This window comes from Vigna unguiculata, chromosome 7, assembly GCF_004118075.2.
Source record: "Vigna unguiculata cultivar IT97K-499-35 chromosome 7, ASM411807v1, whole genome shotgun sequence".
Lineage (NCBI taxonomy): Eukaryota > Viridiplantae > Streptophyta > Magnoliopsida > Fabales > Fabaceae > Vigna > Vigna unguiculata.
In genome coordinates this window covers 38256344-38275215 of record NC_040285.1, presented here as the reverse complement: position 1 = coordinate 38275215, position 18872 = coordinate 38256344, and the positions used below count along the sequence as shown (strand labels likewise).

The 18872-nt window shown below is 32.4% G+C and overlaps 2 protein-coding genes across 17 annotated transcripts; both read right to left on the bottom strand.

Annotated features, from left to right (window-relative positions):
* Positions 1–4586: 4586 nt before the first annotated feature.
* Positions 4587–9462, bottom strand: LOC114192060 (probable protein phosphatase 2C 15). Of its 16 annotated transcripts, none has more exons than XM_028081622.1 (11): positions 9265–9454; positions 8569–8635; positions 8332–8433; positions 7807–8178; positions 7460–7631; positions 7163–7316; positions 7017–7080; positions 6752–6859; positions 6513–6638; positions 6148–6383; positions 4587–5146 (listed from the first exon to the last, which is right to left on the bottom strand). In XM_028081622.1, the coding sequence occupies exons 4-11, from the start codon at positions 8014–8016 to the stop codon at positions 4921–4923; spliced, it is 1296 nt and encodes a 431-aa protein (XP_027937423.1). In that variant the 5' UTR covers positions 8017–8178; positions 8332–8433; positions 8569–8635; positions 9265–9454; the 3' UTR covers positions 4587–4920. The 16 variants fall into 16 exon arrangements, with proteins under 16 accessions (XP_027937423.1, XP_027937424.1, XP_027937431.1 ...); XM_028081623.1 differs by having other exon boundaries at positions 8332–8424; XM_028081630.1 differs by having other exon boundaries at positions 8332–8424; positions 9262–9446.
* An 8542-nt stretch (positions 9463–18004) lies between these two features.
* On the bottom strand, positions 18005–18721 carry LOC114192062. Its single transcript, XM_028081632.1, has one exon. The coding sequence runs from the start codon at positions 18617–18619 to the stop codon at positions 18224–18226; it is 396 nt and encodes a 131-aa protein (XP_027937433.1). The 5' UTR covers positions 18620–18721; the 3' UTR covers positions 18005–18223.
* Positions 18722–18872: the final 151 nt, after the last annotated feature.

The following is an 18872-nucleotide window of genomic DNA, read 5'->3' as shown; positions in this document are numbered from 1 at the left end:
ATTAACCTACTTGAATGATAGAGAGATAATAAAAATTGTTTTAGCGTAATAAAACAATTCTTCAAATGAAACAAAGTTAATGATAATAGAATGAATAAAATATACAATAGATTGATAGTGTTTAAACATTGTGAAAAGTCAATATACAATAAATAAAAATATTAAAAAAAAGTAGAAATATTCAAAAGTGAGAAATAAAAAATATTTAATCGATATACATTATTTGAACATAATTGCACAATGGTTGTAATATGAGAACAAATTTCTTGGATATGCGAATTAATTTCATGACAAGCTAAACAATGAGAAGAAATACAAATAGAAAGTGTAATATATATATATATATATATATATATATATATATATATATATATATATATATATATATATATATATATAAAAGGTTACTTATTAGAGTATAAGTATTTTAATAATTTAAACGGAGACGTGATAAGTACTATAACAGGTATGGGGACGAGATGGATATATTGATTCTTATCTCCATCTCATACCCAATTGAAAAAGTTAGGTATTCCTTACACTATACTCAGTGGAGATTCTCCGTCAAAACAATGACAAACTCGATCAATAACCACGGGGTTGAGTTTATTTGTCATTCCTAAGTAAATAAACAAAAATCAAACATCTTTATGAGTCAAAATCTATAACTTTGATCCAGATCAACTCGATTAAACCTTTGATTTGGACCGACTTGATTTGAATTTTGATTTAGGTTCGGATATATTTTTAAGCTGGGCTAGATTGACTCAACCTTTACCTTTATCGAAGCTAAATATATTGTATTAAAGAATAAATTAAAGCCTTGTAGTAAGGTCAAACTCACTTTAACCTTGACTCTAATCTACTTTTACAAGAGAACTTTGGAAGTTGAGACTTTATTTTAGTCCACTCATTTCTTGGCTCTATAAAAAGAGCTTATTCAATAGTGAATTAGGATGGAGGCATAAGCAAATTCACACCTATAACTTGTATTTAGTATCTTAACAAGCAATTTCTTTTTCTAATTTTTATAGACAAAACGACCTTGACACAAACTTTGTTTACCCGCAGTTTCTTCATGCACTACCATAAATTTCTTTCGACCTTCTTAAATTCTTATATTACAGAAATTCAGAATGTAAATTTTATATTTGGAACAATTGAAAGTGTAAATTTTGTATTTTAAAATACACTTTTTATTTTATTTTTCAAAATATACAATTTGAAATACAATTTTTTTATATGCACATTTCAAAATATAAAACACATTTATATTTTATATTTTGAATTATGCTGGAATACATTTTTTTATTATTTTGCAATCCAAAAATGTATCATACGAAATACATTTTCTTATATTCTTATCTGTACGTTTCATAATACAAAGATGTATGTGAGTACAGTTTGAAATTATGGAGGTGCTCAAAGAAATTAGACTCGTGTGTGAAATGGGTTTGTATATGATAACAAGAAAATTTTGATAAAAGTGATTGGGGTGTGCCTGTAGCAGGGAGCTTCTCCCTGCACCTCCAATAAAATCTCCTGTACCCCCAAAACGTCCTTTATTTCCAACGCTGCCCCTGGTTAAAAAAAAAGTTACTGTGTCTGTTTTAATTTACTGCGCACCCCAAATACCCTGCACTCCTCACACCCCTCACCACACTGCACCCCCAAAACCCCTCTACCCGCACCCCAATAAAAAAAAGCAGATTCTCTCCCTCTCCCTCTGCACGCTGCACACACTGCACACACTCTTGAGAATCTTTGACCTATCTCCCCACCCCCACAAAGTTTCCTTCTCCCCTTCTCCCCCACTGCACCCCACAAAGCTTCCTTCTCCCCTTCTCCGTTTCTTTATTTTTATTTTTTGCAAAACGGATTGTGTAATCCGTTTCACTTTTTTTTTTTTTTACAAAACGGATTTTGGAATCCGTTTCGTTATTTTTTTTTTTGAAACGGATTGTGTAATCCGTTTCAATTTTTTTTTTAAAGAAACGGATTTTGGAATCCGTTTCGTCAATTTTTTTTTTTTAAAAAACGGATTTTGGAATCCGTTTCACGTTTATTTATTTATTTTTTTTCAAGATTCGTTTCTGTTTGTTTTTTTGTATGCGTTTAATGTTTTTTATATAAAAATTCGTTTGATGAAATTGAACGTGCACTTGTCTTTGTATGGGGAAAAGAAAATAAGGAAAGATGAGTGCGAGTATTTATTCTTTTTTACATCTTTAACACACGGATTATGTAATCCGTTTAGAAAAACAAAATTTTGGTTTCTATTTCATGTTCAAGTGTTTGGACTTTATGTGTTGGACAAAACATCCATACAAATAAGGAGTGTAAATTTCAACAAATAACTTATTCAATTGTGATACATATGGAATGATAGGAAAATCAGAATTTATACGAAATGGAATACAGAAGCCGTTTCATACTGTATGAAACGGATTCTGTATTTCGTTTCATAAAAAAATTTGCAAATTTTTTTATGAAACGAAATACAGAATCCGTTTCTGTATTTTTTTATGAAACGGAATACAGAATCCGTTTCATACATACAGAAACGGATTCCGTATGTATGAAACGGATTCTGTATTCCGTTTCATAAAAAAATTTGCAAATTTTTTTATGAAACGGAATACAGAATCCGTTTCTGTATTTTTTTATGAAACGGAATACAGAATCTGTTTCATACATACAGAAACGGATTCTGTATTCCGTTTCATAAAAAAATTTACAAATTTTTTTATGAAACGGAATACAAAATCCGTTTCTGTATTTTTTTATGAAACGGAATACAGAATCCGTTTCATACATACAGAAACGGATTCTGTATTCCGTTTCATAAAAAAATTTGCAAATTTTTTTATGAAACGGAATACAGAATCCGTTTCTGTATGTATGAAACGGCTTCTGTATTCCGTTTCGCATGCATTTTGATTTTTTTATTTAAACGTATTTCGTTTTGTAAAAGTTGTCTCCGTTTCATAAAATATTTTCTTATATACGTTTCAGATCAAAAGCAAACAGAAAAAGAAAAAGTTTAAATGGAAGTGAACACGGGATGAAGAAGAAACGAAACGGATTTGAAGAAGTAACGTTTTGGGGGTGCAGGATGTTGGTGACGCAGTAAATAAAATTTACTGCGTCGTAACCACTTTCACCCACTCTCTCAGCCGGTTGTAAATAAGGGTATTAGAGTAATTTTTGGGGGTACTGAAGAATCGTTGGAGGTGCAGGGAGAAGGCCCCCTGTAGCATTTACCTGTATTCCACCGCACAAGAAGACAAAAGAAAAATGAAAGCAAAGAATGTATAACGCATACGCAGCCTGTTACATTTTTATTTTTGTGATTCAAAAAAGGTGTATAAATGATAGGAATTCAAGTGTGAGTCTAAGTCCCACATTAGATAGAAATGAGAAAGTATAACACTATACAAGAATAAAGACCAATAAACTCATTGTCTTAAGGTAAGGTTTTGGATCGAGAGTAATATCAATTCCTTATGTAAATCACTATATAAGAATAAGAATAAAGACCCACAAGTGTGAGTCTAAATATCAACTTGCCTTAAGATTTTGGGTTTCATTGATGAGATAATTTTACACGAAGGAAGGACAAGAAATCAACTGGAGCCATCCCAAATTCCCTATTTTTTAGAATGAAGTCTCTAAACAACAGGATTCTCTATTGATGTAATATAGATTGAAGTTACGGTGTCTTGTCGTGCATGAATCCTTCTAAAATGTGTATTTGATTCAGAAGTTGACTTGGGAAATGAGCATCAAATACTTGGAGAAAAATTCAGGTAGATGACAAACATGTTTTCGGTTATGGGATCATCTGAATTATTACTCCAATAATGAAGAATGTGACCCACCACGTTTTCCGTTCAATTTGTTGATGCAACTTGCTTCGTTTCTAATCTGTTAAAGCAAATATACAACAATGTTCACTTCTTCAACCATACACGCTTTGGTAACTTCTTCTCGGAACACTTTGGCATCATCGTGGCTCTTTTTTTCCTTTCATAGACCTCTTTTGTGGTGAGTTCCAAACTATCCACCACGTGCAATAACTTCTTAGCAAAAACGATTGATTTTTTTCAGGTTTATTCTCTTCCGCTGTCACTTTTTAACATGTTTATCTCCTAATCACGTTGAGTTTCAATCAATTTCTGGTAGTTTTTGAAATGTTTTGTGACTTGGTTTTCAAAAGGTAGACCTAAAACCGTTGTACCGAAATAATGCTACCAAAACATAGTGGGCCAAAAATTTACTGTGCTCATTGGTCCACGAACATTTCAATGACCTAATTCTAGCCTGTAAATGGTTTTTTTTCTGATTACATTATGATTTTGTTACTTGTCTTCGACCATTGAAGCTGTTCGTACAAACTTCAAATTGAATAGATCAATTGTTCTGCACCACATGCTGTTAAAAAATTATTTCGTGCCAAAGATTTTCACGAATCATAGCATTAGAAACACTTTCTGCCACTAAATAAAATTTTTTGCTCATGTGAATTTGGATGGGTTAATTTTTCAAAGCGTTTCAATCCCCAAGAGTTGGAAAGGTGATGGAAATTTGTACAAAGCACGGAATGTTGCATAGAAGATGAAAATGACAGCCACTTTTGTGGGTACATTAACTACTATACAAAAGAATTTACCAGGGATCGATTTTAACAATCAGAGATGAAGAATCTTCAGCCGCCCAAAAAACCCTTCCAGGTACTCTCCCAGCCATGATTTACTACTCAAAACGCAATGCCCGTTTTAGATGAATTCGCGGATATTACATATACATCTGTCGCTACTTCAAGTGAGATTCAATCAATTGATTTGCTATAAAAATCGTGAATACAAAAAATGTGAAAGGTAGCATAAAGAATTCTAGAATAAGACCCCAATTTTGAGCCTATGAGACCTTAACTCCACTTGGACGTTTTCCTTCCATGGCATCCTTCTTGTCACGGCAATCAGAACAGAGAAAGGGACCTTGCCAGGGTTTGGAGCTGGTGGAGAAAATTGAACCGGCGTGGACAGAAATGCCCTCACTTGGAGCAAGATCAACTTGACAAACAGCACAAACAAAAATACCAGATGTTGATTGCCCCGTGTTCAAGTTGTCATCATTTCCTAATCTGCATACATAAGTATTAAATATCAATGAACCATAACTGATTTCAAAGTATTTCAAAGAATAAGATAGAAATTGTGATTGAGCAATTCGAATAACTCGATAACCAAACCAGGAAAAAACTTCCACCAGGAACAAACTCATAGCTACAGAACACATATTGAATTGGGTCACGTAGATCCCAAGTGGATATCATATCAATTAAGAGAGAACTATAATGTACACATATTTATCAGCACACCTATATAATGTACTGTAACACTGAAAATAAAGATAAAATTTTAGTTTGTTTGATCAGGAAGGATGCTGACATAAATATCTATGAGGGAAATACTGTTTCCAATAGTAACAGAGTGTGTCAAAACAGAATTTGAATATTACAGATACAAATATTTATGAGGGAAAGACTGTTTTCAATAGTAACACACACTGTGTCAAAACAGAATTTGAACACCTTCCTATCATAAATTCTTATCTTCAAAGTTATGTCCAGTTAATCGTAATCCTACATCAAAACCTACTCGAATTGAAAATTATTTGTAGAAAATATAACATCATTCCTAATAAAAACAGAGTCTATAGCCATGGGTGATATTCATAAATGGCAATTCATTATATTGAAGATCCTTAATGTCTGTGCTTTTTGTTGGGGAGCAAACTTAATGCGCGCAGAGACAAGTCCATTAATGTTAGATGAAGAAAAATCCAAGTTGGTCTGAACAAGATCAACTGAATAAACAAATGGTTGTCAGAAAAATCCTTAATGCCTTAGCATGTATCTCACAAACTATCTCAGCATATCATTTACCAGTCAGTAATAGTCTCACCACCAGCTCACCTTCATAAACTGTGTACCAACCAACCCCTACTTTTAATGACACAAATACTGGCGGGACAAATGGAAGTCTCCAAAGATGGAAAACAAAAATGCAAGTAACCTTCATGAAATTTTCCCTGTTTCCTCAGTTGAATAAATTTTCATATAAAAGAGAACGAACAGATTACCTTTCAGCAAGCATTGCCGATCCTTCTTCAAACAACTCCTCCACTATATTTATAGCTGAAAGCTTTTTTGACAGCTTACTAGCAGAATCACGGGATCTTTTTCTGAAGGAAAGAAGATCTCTCAGCTTGTTCCGCTTTTGGGGGGGAGGTGTTGGTGGCAATTCATTATCAGGTGGGATTATGTCAACTACTATGCAAGTTGTATCATCCTTTAATCCTCTCGTTCGTAGTGCTTCCTGAATAACAGTTGAAATGTATATACAAGTGAGAAGAAATGCCAACTTTGTAATATGCTAATGTCAAATCACAAGCCAGAAGACATGCTGATTTGGCTAAATTACGGATAGCAGTGTAGTGCATACTACCTTGACAACCTGCATAGCTGCAAGTTCCGCAGGCAAACCTCGACAAGATTTTGCAGCCATTTCTGAGGATAGAGCATCCCATATGCCATCAGAAGCAATTATAAGCCTCCCACCAGCCTTTGATAGCTATAATCCATCACAAAGGGTAAGTTTTTATCCTGAACAAAGACCTCACAGGCTGCATAGTAATTGTAATCTCTGACATAAAGAAAATGAAATTATCTGGAAACGAATTATACCTTCACTTGTTTTACATATGGTATGGGAACTATGAACTCTCCAACATCCATGTCTCCAATTGACCGAGAAAGGCATAGACCCCCTGGCCAGCATCGAAGGGGACCAATCTGTAATGGTTCAGAACTATACTTCAAAACAAGGATAAGCAAAATTCAAACTCCCTAAATTAGATGCTGAAAAAGGGGCATGGGACAAATGCAAGATTTCTCCTTTCTTCCATTTTAGGATGAAAAAATAAATATAACTACAACTAAATATGCTCACCTCAGCACCACCAACTATGCTAAGTCTCCCAACTTCACCTCCACTAGCAGTTACACGTTCCCTCCTGTGCATACAGAATAACTTGTAACAAAAAGCATACAAAAAAAAGAAGCAAACTAACTAGGCCATAAGGGATAAAAACATACTCTTCAATATTCTCTTCAAGTCTGTGATCAACAGTTAAGGAGGAAACAGCACCACCCTGGGCATCTAGCACACAACGGGAATCTCCAACAGATGCAACAGTAACAGTCCACCTATCCACTATTACAAACGTGGCTGTGGTTCCAGAAGTTTCTCCTACACAAAACCAAATGAAGGCTCTAATCAGTAAAAAGGAGAAATACATTCCTGATTCCCTTGTTCCGTTTTTCCACCCTCCCAATATGAATGAATAACTATACTACCACCAAAAGTGCAAGAATAAAAGCTAAAGTCCACACCTCGGCTCTGAAACTCCTTGTCGGTCTTAACGAAACCCGCAACCAATGCCCTGGGTAAAGCATGCAACCACTCATCTCGCCCAAGCCCACGAGGAAGAGCACTCAACACATGATTTAACAAATTCTCCCTAGTAAAAATAGCAGCAGCATTTCCATTATGCCCATCAAAGATCTGTGAACCAGAAGAAATGAGTGATCATCTCATGGGATGATGTGCTTCCAGCCAAAAGGACATTCATTACAGTCCAAAAGGGATGTTGCCACACCCCAAGAGTAAAAAATAAAGCTAAATTTCAATAAAACAAGCAGAGCAAAATATAATCCGAAGCAGAAAAATTGAACAATACCGCAAATACAGAAAAGGATGATGAAGGGTTCCCGGGCACTCGCTGACAATCTGTCTTAATCAGAAAGTAATCCTCCCCTTTCTTGGACTGAGCTGCATGTCCAAACCTCACAGTAGGCTTCTCCATCTTCTCACTCTTCATCTCTCTCTTCAGCAATGCGGCAAGAGGCACAAGATCATGATGACGCCGCCTCCCTTCACCAGAGGCCATGTCTTGCCCCACCAAAGAACCTTCAGCTTCTCCTTTTTCTCTTCACCAATTACTCGAAATCAAGAGGCCCTCACTCTCACGAGCATATTAGACCTCCAAGCATGAAACACTCCTCCCACGAGTAAACACTTCTTCGCAATATAAACTTTATCCCAACTTGATCTACATTCATCACAAAGATCAACAATTACCTACTCATCCCCAAAAACAACCAAATAAAGCATGTAAATCCAAAATGCAAAAGCAACTTTTTACAATGCATCATGCAAGTATGACCCAGTTTTAACATCTACCAAGGTTTTAAAGTACGATTACGGGAAATTGCAGACAGAAGCAACCACGATAGCAATCACAGTTGCAGGAAACTGCAATCACAATTGTAGTGGCAGACTCCAAAAAAGTCTCGACCTGCAGTTGCTTGATGAACCACGAGCTTGAATTACATTTTTCATTCAAAGAAACAGGGAAAATTTGTTGCTGGGTTCGAAGTACCCAAAACAGAGAACACAAATTCCAACCTTAGAAAAGAAGACAACAAAGTAGCTGAATTACCAGGGTGAATGTCTGGGTGTCCACCACGCGCAAAACCAGATCAGATAAGACCGCTACACCAAGCAAACTTGCACAGAAGAAGAAAGAAATATTTCAATACGTAGACGAAACGCGTATTGGTGACTAGGTATGAACTGTTAAACCCAATAATGCAAACCCATATATAATCTTCCATTAAACAAATAGAAGCACCCAATTCTTAGAGAGAGAGAGAGAGAGTTATTCACTTTAAAGAAATAAGAAAACAAAAAAACATAAAAAAACCTTGGAACCAACCCAACACTAAGTCAGCTCGAAGAACAATTTTCCACCACCAAGAAATGAAACAAAGATTTCAACTTTTATACGTAGATTCCACCCCAGAACCAAAAAGAATAACAAAAAAGCAGATGCTGCTGGCGTGGTTGCACGGGATCGAGCTATTTTTCATGGAAGGAAGAAAGTGGCTTTACTGACTTATAAAGCCTTGCTTGCAAACACCCACATTCTGTTTCAGTTAAATGTCGGTATCTTTAAACTTTCTCTCTTTCCTTCCCCCAGAGGGAAAAAAATATACACACAAAAAAAAAATGCAACCCCTCTTTTTTTTTTCTTTCTACTTTCCAAGAAAAAACGAGTAAAATAGGGTGAGGAAGTAGTGACAACTGGAAAAACATGTTGTAGCAGGCAAGTGTGAAATTGAGATGGACATACAACCTAAGCAGGAGACCAATTTCCGTCACAAACGAAGGGAATGAGTTTGATTATCTATCTCGTTGGATTATGACAAGAACAACTAGAAGATGAAAAGATGAAGGGAAATTGAATTAAGGAAAGAAACAAAGATGCAGACTTGGTGAAAGTATACAGATAAAAAAAAACGGGCGAGGGAGATGGTGGGGACCACCCAAAATTGTTTGCGAGAAGAAAACCAAAAAAAAAAAAAAAACTGGTTGGGAGGTGAAATAAATAAAGAAATGTGAGTATGGGAATTGGTGAATGGAAAGGGACACGTGTTATAAGGGTTTGCATTTGTTTCTGGGATCGCAATGATGTCGACAACGATGCCTTGTTGTTTGTTTGGTTGAGAGAGAAAGTGCGCTGCAGCTTTGCATTGCTTTGCCTTGCACACCTCACACTGGACCACATTTTTTCTTCTTTCTCAACTCTACCCTCTTCTTCACTCAATTCAGTACTCCCTTTTTTTAATTTAATTAATACTATGCGCAGTTAAAATAATTATAACTAATTTATAGTCTGACTTTTAGTTAACTATTAATTTATGATTAAAAAAGTATAGATTGTTCCTTAATAATGAGATTACTTATATAATGTATTACAGATGATTTTATTTAAATAAAAAATTATTATAATAATACGTAGGAAATTAATTACCAAAATATGTAATATATAAAAATATTTTAGATAGTTGATCCACATGCTCGTAATTGTTATTTTATATCTATTATCAAGATATTTTTTAAGTTTTTAAACTATTTTAATTAAATATTTATATGTACTTTCCTAACTAGAGTTGATAATTTAATATATAATATGTTTATGTTTTAATTAATTACTCAAGTGATTAAGGCAATGCATGTTATAATTAAATTAAGGAATGGCAAATAGTGATTTGAGGTGTTGCATCTAGAAAGCACGGTTGGATTTTAAAGTTGGACTCAGATATCTATTTTTCAGATTAAGAAAATGGGGCGTGAACTTAACAAGAGAGTGGGTGTTGAAGGTAATTTGCAAAGTTCTCTTTTCTTTGCCTTTATCAAATACAGAAATATATCTCCATAATACAAATATTTTTATATATGTAGTATCATTTTATATTTTTAGATCTAACATAAATATTTTTAATGTCAATATATTTTAAGATGACTTTATATACTTAAATATAATATTAGTATATTTTAGTAGTATCTTATCCTTTAAACAGAATCCACATATTAATATTGATAATTGTTCAAATTTAAATATAATATTAGAATAAGTTTACCTTCAAATTTCTTTACTTTTCCCTTTTATTTTTTTTTAAAACAAACAACTATTCTTTATTTCCTGAAATTTTTTTCCTCACTCATCGAAAATCAAGGACATGAAATGAATGTTTATCTATATTATTTTGGGTTAAATACGTTTTTAGTTCCTCAAGTTTAAGTGAATTTTGGAATTAGTCCCTCTTCAAAACTTTTGACCAATTTAGTCCTTCATCTTTAGAAATGCGTGTATTTAGTTCTTTTAATCAAAATTTGTTAAGTTTATCTAACATTTCAAGTGCATTTCATGATAGTATTTGAATTTTTTATATTATTTGACACATTTTCGTTTTAATGTTAACTCAAATATTATCATAAAACGCATTTGAAAAGTCAAATAAACTTAAAAATATGTGGTTAAAAAGACTAAATTCATGCATTTCTAAAGTTTGAGGACTAAATTAGGTCAAAATTTCAAAGATGGATTAATTTCAATTTTCACCGAAAGTTAAGGGACAAAAAACATATTTAACCCTATTATTTTAGGCCTTTATTACAAATTTCCAAAATTGATTTATAATTATATTCTTATTCTCAATTTAGCCGCAAATGGTTCTTATATGAACTTGTACATGCAAAGTCTTTTAATAAATAACAAAAGGGTTTTTTTAGTCTTTTAATTTTGAATGAAAATTGTAAATAGTTTGTCTTATATTTTATATTAATTTAGTCATCTAATTTGTGTATTTAGTCATTTTAACCAATTTCTTTTAAGTTTCATGAAATGTGTTTGAAACGTCAAATAAATTTACAAAAATTTGGTTAAAAGGACTAAATACACACAATTTTAAAGTTAGAGAACTAAGTTAGTCCAAAGTTTATAAGAGAGACTAATTCCAATTTTCAGCAGTAAAAGTCAAGGGATCAAAATATATTTAACCCAATAAAAAACTATATCCTTTAAGGCAGCACATTATTGTTAAGCCTAAAAGTATTTTCTTTCAGCTTATGAATATATAAATTTCTTTCTTCCATCATAATAAACTTGGAGTGTATATGACACTTCTTCAATGATTTTATTATTGACTTTAATTTATTGTAAAACAATTACATTTTTGGAGTTGATAAAAATAATACATTTTAATTTGGGAGAAAATGTTACGGATTCAAAATATTTAAAAAAGACAACAACCAGGTTAAGTTTTATATGAAATGCTAAATACTTATTGCACTAGATAGGTTAATAAATAAAATCCATTGGCCTTAAATAATTCAATATAGAAATTGAATATATATTATTACTATAGTAAATACTCTCCAAAATAAAACAATAATTCACAAATTATAAAAAAAACCAACAACATAAAATTAATATTTTATCATAAAGTGTTAATATTGATATATAAGAAGAGCAAAAAGTTGAGTTTATTAAAAAAAAATATTTGCTTTACACTTAACAAGCAACAATTGAGGAAATAGGAGTTAACGGGAATTGAGTATCCCCGTATCCCAAACATAGTTAAATTATAGCACATTTCCAGATAGGTTGACCTGCACTAACAAGACAAACAACACCCGAGACTTGTAAGAGTGAAGGCTCAATTGCTTCAAAAGTTTGAAATCCTTTGCAATCTAATTATACATTTGTTTGAACACATGCACACCAATTTGTGATATACACGGTCTATTGTGGCTTTCCATTTACTGTACGTCCTGTTCTAGATTGGTTTACATGGATATCACTCAAAGAACACGGGCTATAACCTAAAATCATCATACACAACACAAATTATCGATAAAAAAATTTTATAAACAGAAGTTATATCTTTCAAGAGAAGATCTCACCTTGAGAAATCAGGACAAACAAAAGAATTATGAAAAAAATCTTCATCATTTCTAATAACACAAATAAAAGTTTCACTTCTTCAATATTTGCACACAAAGAATAATATTACATGGTCTTATTTATAGGTGTATTTGAATTAATCTCACTACCTTAATAAATTAAATTTCATTTGAAATCAGACACAATAAGTGAATGAAATCAAAATTGAATCATACGTTACAAAATAATACGAATTTTATTAGAAGAAAAATACATTTTCAATTATATACATGAGTATATAAATACGTTAAAAATTGGAAGAAATAATGAGATAAAGTATTTTAATTTTAGATTATAACACGTCGATTACATAGGATTGACATTTGATAAATGTTAGATGTCTTTAATTTTCTAAAAATAAAATATTTAATCTTTTTCTTCAATCTCTACAGAATTTATATGTTTATCTGTTAATCAATTTTGTATCTTATGTATAAAAAAATAATATATTTTTACTAATAACAATAAAATATCTTTGAAATTTCAAAATAATGATTTTTTAACTAACGTATATTTATTAAAAATGTAATTATTTAATAGAATTAAAATAACGTTTGTAATGCGTTCCTCGTCATAAACTTATTAATATATATATTAAAACGTTAATTTTATAAAACTGTTACATTATATAAAGGTATTAATTCAATTCATAAATATAATAGTTAATGTTTTCTTATAAATATGTATTTAGCTAAAAACAGCTGTAATTTTGAAATTGATGAAATAATAATATAGCAAAAACAAAAATACTACTGCATGGCTTATTTGAACACCAAACAAGTGACTCAAATCTAAGCCTACTGTGAAAACTTAAATACATGTTCAGTGATAAGTGTTGATGTATAAGGATTATAACTTATATAAAGTTCATAATAATTCGACAGGGTATAAAATTTTCTAAGGTTGGATAAATGCCTTTCAAATATGAAGAAGCAAAAAAAAAAAAAAAGGTTGTTTTTGGTAATCAAATATTGAGAAGACTGATTATTACCTATATATAAATCATTTTATATACTAATTTACAATTTGAGAAAAATGTGATGCACTTGAGGCCAATAATAAAGATGAGGAAGCACGTGATTGCATGAGTAATCATGGTTCCCTCCCTCCAATTATATTTACTAATACGCAGCTACAACCTATTCATCTAACGTCTAAATAGGTATCCAATGCTCAATAAGTGAGATTAAGTTTAATCAAATTTCACAACTACCAATACCCTTAATTAACATCCCTATAGCTACTAGATCTGAAATAGGAAGAAACAAATTACAGTGTTGGATAAAAATGAACCAACTCTTCCTTGCCACCAACCTTGTCTTTTTCTCATTACTTTTTATCTCATTCAAAAATATTCCCTTTCAAATTAATATGATTTTTTCTTTCATATCCATCAAAGTTCTCTGGTGCATAATGTGTAAACAGAAGTATATTGTTACAAGGGTGACACATTAACCCAAGTAGTAGGCCATTAGTACTTATCACAGTTTCTGTTGAGTAGCCAAACCTTTAAAAGAAATTAAAATGATTATACCATCCACTTGCATGAACACTTCAGAAGGAATTATCACTTGAATATCTTAAACTGTTCCACTTATTATTATTTATTAAACCAATATTTAATGCATTTCAACTTCATTTTTAACAGCAATACATTTTCATAGGTGAAACTGTTAAAGTTGTCAAATTTATACTATAAAAACAGGTGCTGGAGAATTAAGGATGTCAGAAAGTTGGGGAAAAGAAGTGAATCCGTAGCTTCATGGTATTTGAGAGCGTTTAAGGATATGGTTGAGTTGAGTCGTTGTTAGAGTGGGGCATTTTTTATGTGGCTAGTGTGATGAAACCAGTTGGGGGTGACAATGAAACATATGCATTTAAGATGCGTTTTCTTGAGCCATGGATAATATATCTTAGAATTTGGATTAAAAGTAGTAGTTGGGGAGAAAAGCTGTATCATTGGGTTGTTCTCTGCAACTTTCTGAAAGTGACTTTCAGATTGTATGGTTATCATAAAACAACAAATTGCCAACTTGGCAAACTCATCGCTTTGTGTTGTAGCATCATGCAACAGTGTGAATTTAAGCACATCAATTCAACCCTCTAATTTCTTTATTATCTTAAACATCGCTGTCCATTATGTTTCCATGTTCCATTTCGCCCATCCAAAACTTGTACTAATATATACTCTTCACATGCGAAAACTTTTATTTTTGTTCACATTCAAATTATGTATTTCACAATTCCATTTAATCCTTTATTTCAACGAACATTATTCAAAACCTTGTTAGTCATGTTACAGATAATTAGTGTTGTTTTTTGCCAGATTCAACACTAGATGTTATATTATGTTTTCTTAATGTTAATGATGTTAGAAACAAGACAATAAAAGAAAGAATAAGAAAAAAAAAATAAATAATAAAAGAATTTAACATGATTTGACATATAATGTATATGTGTACGTCTACAACTACGTCAGGAGAGAGATAAAGTTAAAGCGAGAGAAGAGCATGTTCCAATAATTATGAAGAAACAAAGTGTTGTAGAATTGGAAGGACACATTCTCCAAGTTGAATATACTATTAATCCTTGCCAACCTTCAACACCCTGAGATCTTAGTCTTGGATCACTGCTCGTGCTTTTGTTTTGTTTTTTTCTTTTCTTCTCCACCTTTTTTTTTGTTTCAAAGTTGGTACTTTTTTGTCGTGTGTATATTTCGATGTTCATGCTTTAAGAAAGAAAAATGTAATGGATAAGGCTTTAAAAGGATGGGCCTTTTATGGGCCCAGAGTGAGAGGCCAGTTTGGTAAACGTACAGGGAACACACAACCACTGCTTCGCACTCCTTGGTCCTACCCTTTTAAATACCATATATCCACTGAACAGTACAGATCAGAAAACCGATCCCACTTTTGTTTAGCGGTGAGAGAGAAAAATAGAGGGAGAAACAAAATTCATAGGTTAAAAATCAAGTAAAAAGGATGTTTGGTTGAAGAAAATTAAACCCAAACTAAAGTGATAAGGTTTGAGTTGAAAGAAAATATATCTATACATTTTTATGTAGAAAAGCTATTTTACCCTTTTTTATTTATTTATTAAATTGTGTTACAATTAAATAAATAATGACAACGTCGTACCAGTTCCACTAGCAACCCAGACGCAAGCACGCAAATAAAAGAAAATGCAGTGAAGAGGAAGGAGAAAACAATGTTTTTTTGAAAATTTTAAGAGTTTAACTTAGTTTGGGAAGTAAATGTTGGGAGTGTTCAAATTTTGACATTCTAAAAAAAATACTTTTGGAATGTGTTGAAATTTTAACGCACTTTGGAAAGTTCTTTATAGAAATCAAATTTAAAAGAAAAAAAAATCAGAAATTGTGCTAAGTAATAATAAAAATTTGTCCCGTTTGTTAATGAAGTCACTTGTTTGGTTGAAAGGTAAATTTTTCCTAAGAGAGAAGCATGATTACTCCAAATAATGTAAAGGTTTTTGTCCTTCAAATCAGTTACTGTCTCTTCTGTTTTCCAAAAACTGGCTTCCTAAAACTCCAATCTTGAATGCCAAAATTTTAACATTTTCAGAGAAGTATTTTTGAAATGGGTTAAAGTTCTAATATTTAAAAAAAAATAACTTTCAAGCAAATGTGTTAAAATTATAAATTTTGGAAAAATGAATTTCTGACAGTGTTAGAATTTTAGCCTTCTACTTTGAAATATACTTTTCAACTAATAATAAAACAGTGTATGATAAAATTAGATGGTCCGGACAAAGGATAAATGTGAGATTTCAAAATTTATGGGGTGCAGGAACAAAAGCCCTGATTTAATTGAGCTTAAACCAGCAAGGCCCAATTTTTAAATTTGCTTAGGAATGGTTCAGTAAAATGGGCCAAGAAATGAAAGCCCAATTCTTATCATTACGGCCATTTCTTCTTCTCGCACCTCCATAATTTCAACCTGCACTTCCATAAATTTTTGTATTCGAGAGTTAATAATCTAAAATATAACTTTTTATATTTCAAATAACAAGAAACTGTCCAAATTCAGCCCATCCGTATTTAATTATTGAATTTTACACACATAATATATATATTATCATTTTTTACACTTAATTAAAATTAAAATTTTTGTTTAAGACTGATTTTAATTTAGCACTTAAAATAATTTTTTATATAAATATTATCATTTAATTTTTGTATTCACTTATTTTGTTCTTTCAATTTCTTCCAACTGATTTGTTTTAATACGTAGAGTTGTCAATTTAATCTAATCCATAGGGTTTGGTCCTGATCCACATGGGTTGGGACTAAAAGAACCCACAAGACGTGAAATCTCCCAATTAAAAAAATTCACGAGATCAAAAAGTTCACAAAAGTACTAAGGTTCAGAGTAAATCTATGAACTTTTTTCTTTAAACATGAAAAATATATTATTATTTTTAAATATATCATTAAAGTTTAAATTTATGACAGCCTTATGAGTCTGATCGTACTTAGTCGTGGGCCCAAGCTAGAGTTGTTGATTTGGGTCAGTCCGTCTCAGTCATTGGTCCGGTCCGACAAGTCTTGTTCGTAAGTTTAGACCAAACTATCACGAGTGTTAGTCCATTTGTCTCAACAATGAACCCAAGACTAACAGTTTCAGCCGTGGACACGGATTGGACCATCTCGACTGTCGTCTTGGCCGGGACGAACCCTTTAATGATTGTTAAATGTTGCTACATAAAATTGTTTTAGTGTGTTCTTTTATAGGTGCAACAACATAACAATGAAATTGATAAAAAGAAAATAGATTAAAATTTGATATGGATGATAATAAGATGATTCCATTATGTTGTATTGATTTTGTTTAACATACAAGCTTACACTAGCGATTAATGCGACTATACCTTCAGTAGGATGTAAGTGGCAACACTGATACCAGTTTTTTGAGATTCACCAGTGCTTATTTGGCAAAGTTCTTTGTTAAAACAGATCAAGAAGAGCATAGACATGAAAAATTAATGGTTCTACGACATATTGCATTAGAGAAAAATATTTCTTTAAAAACTAATTCTTTGATGACACAAATTATTTCTATTTAATCTCTTAAATACTTTTTTTTTTAATTTAAATAATTACCCACAATAAATGAAATCACTTACAAAATAAAAATTATAAATTTATTTAATTATGTAATTATTTGTTATGAAAATTTAATAATTTAATATTTTTTTAATATATATTTTTTTTATGAAGAAAAAGATTTTATATAGAAGAAGACCTTGTAAGAGGGAAGAAGTAGAAAAAGAACGAAGACCTATTAGTTAGAAGAAGAAGATGACCTCGAATCTTAATCCCAACTAATGTTTTTTCAATGCAAGAAAAAAAAGCATTGTTTTTGTTTGTTACAAAAGCATGCCTTGTCTTACATGGACATTGACTGTTGGTGCTTTAAGAAAGCAACATTGTTCTCTCCCAACTCATAACGTGTCTCACGCTTCTCTTTACCCAAATCTAACCTTACTTTGCCGTTTTGGTTTATTTTTTTTTGTGCTAAAAATGAACAGCTTCTCCTCTCACAACACAAGAATATTTCAGTACGTTAAATCGAGACAAAAAATTTTAATTTATTAACATCCATTTCAATCTAAGAGACCGATACACGTGAAGTGACAATGTAAATGATTTCTCATATCACAAAAGAGTGAATACCATAACCAAGATAAAATGAAATTATATTTAAGGAGTCTTAAATAGAGAAGCAAAACTTTGATATGGGGCAAAAGGGAAGTGAGTGGTACGATGAAATTGGTTGAATAGATCAGATCATTCGGGAATGGTGAGGAGGAGAGGACGCCAATATTTCCTTTTCAACAACGACCTGCAACGAAAACCGGTCCAAGGCGAGTTCGTTGAACCGGGTTCGCTACTCCAAGAATGCGGGGCCGCAACGGAAGCCAACATTGGAGTAGTTTCGTGATCGTGATCGTGCACGTGCTCCTCTCGTGGCGGCGAGGACACAAAGAGGTCCTTCAGGGAGTGTCTCCGCATGGAATCCTTCTCCACGGCCCGCCGAGGTGACCGGTTCAGGCTAAGAAGACTACGCAGGGAAGTTTTGGGCCGCCGGAACTGAACCAACGGGCTCGTCCTTGGGCTTTGGGTCGGGCTTTGCCCCACTCCACACGGCGTTGCAAACAGTCTGAACTTCTGCAATGCAGCCATGTATTGAGTTATTTCTCCACGCTTCCTCACTCTGTTCTCTGCTCTATTAAAAGAGGGTTAAAGTGAGTTTGAATTTGAATATTGATAATTGTGAGGGGACAAAGGTGATTGATTGCTCCTAACAAGCATGGGATCTATTTTGGGAATGGTTGTATCTTTTCTTCCACACACATTCATTATTTCTCTTTAACTCTTCCTTTGATACTTTGGACTAAAAAGCACTATGACCGATGCCAGGACCATGGAAATGGAA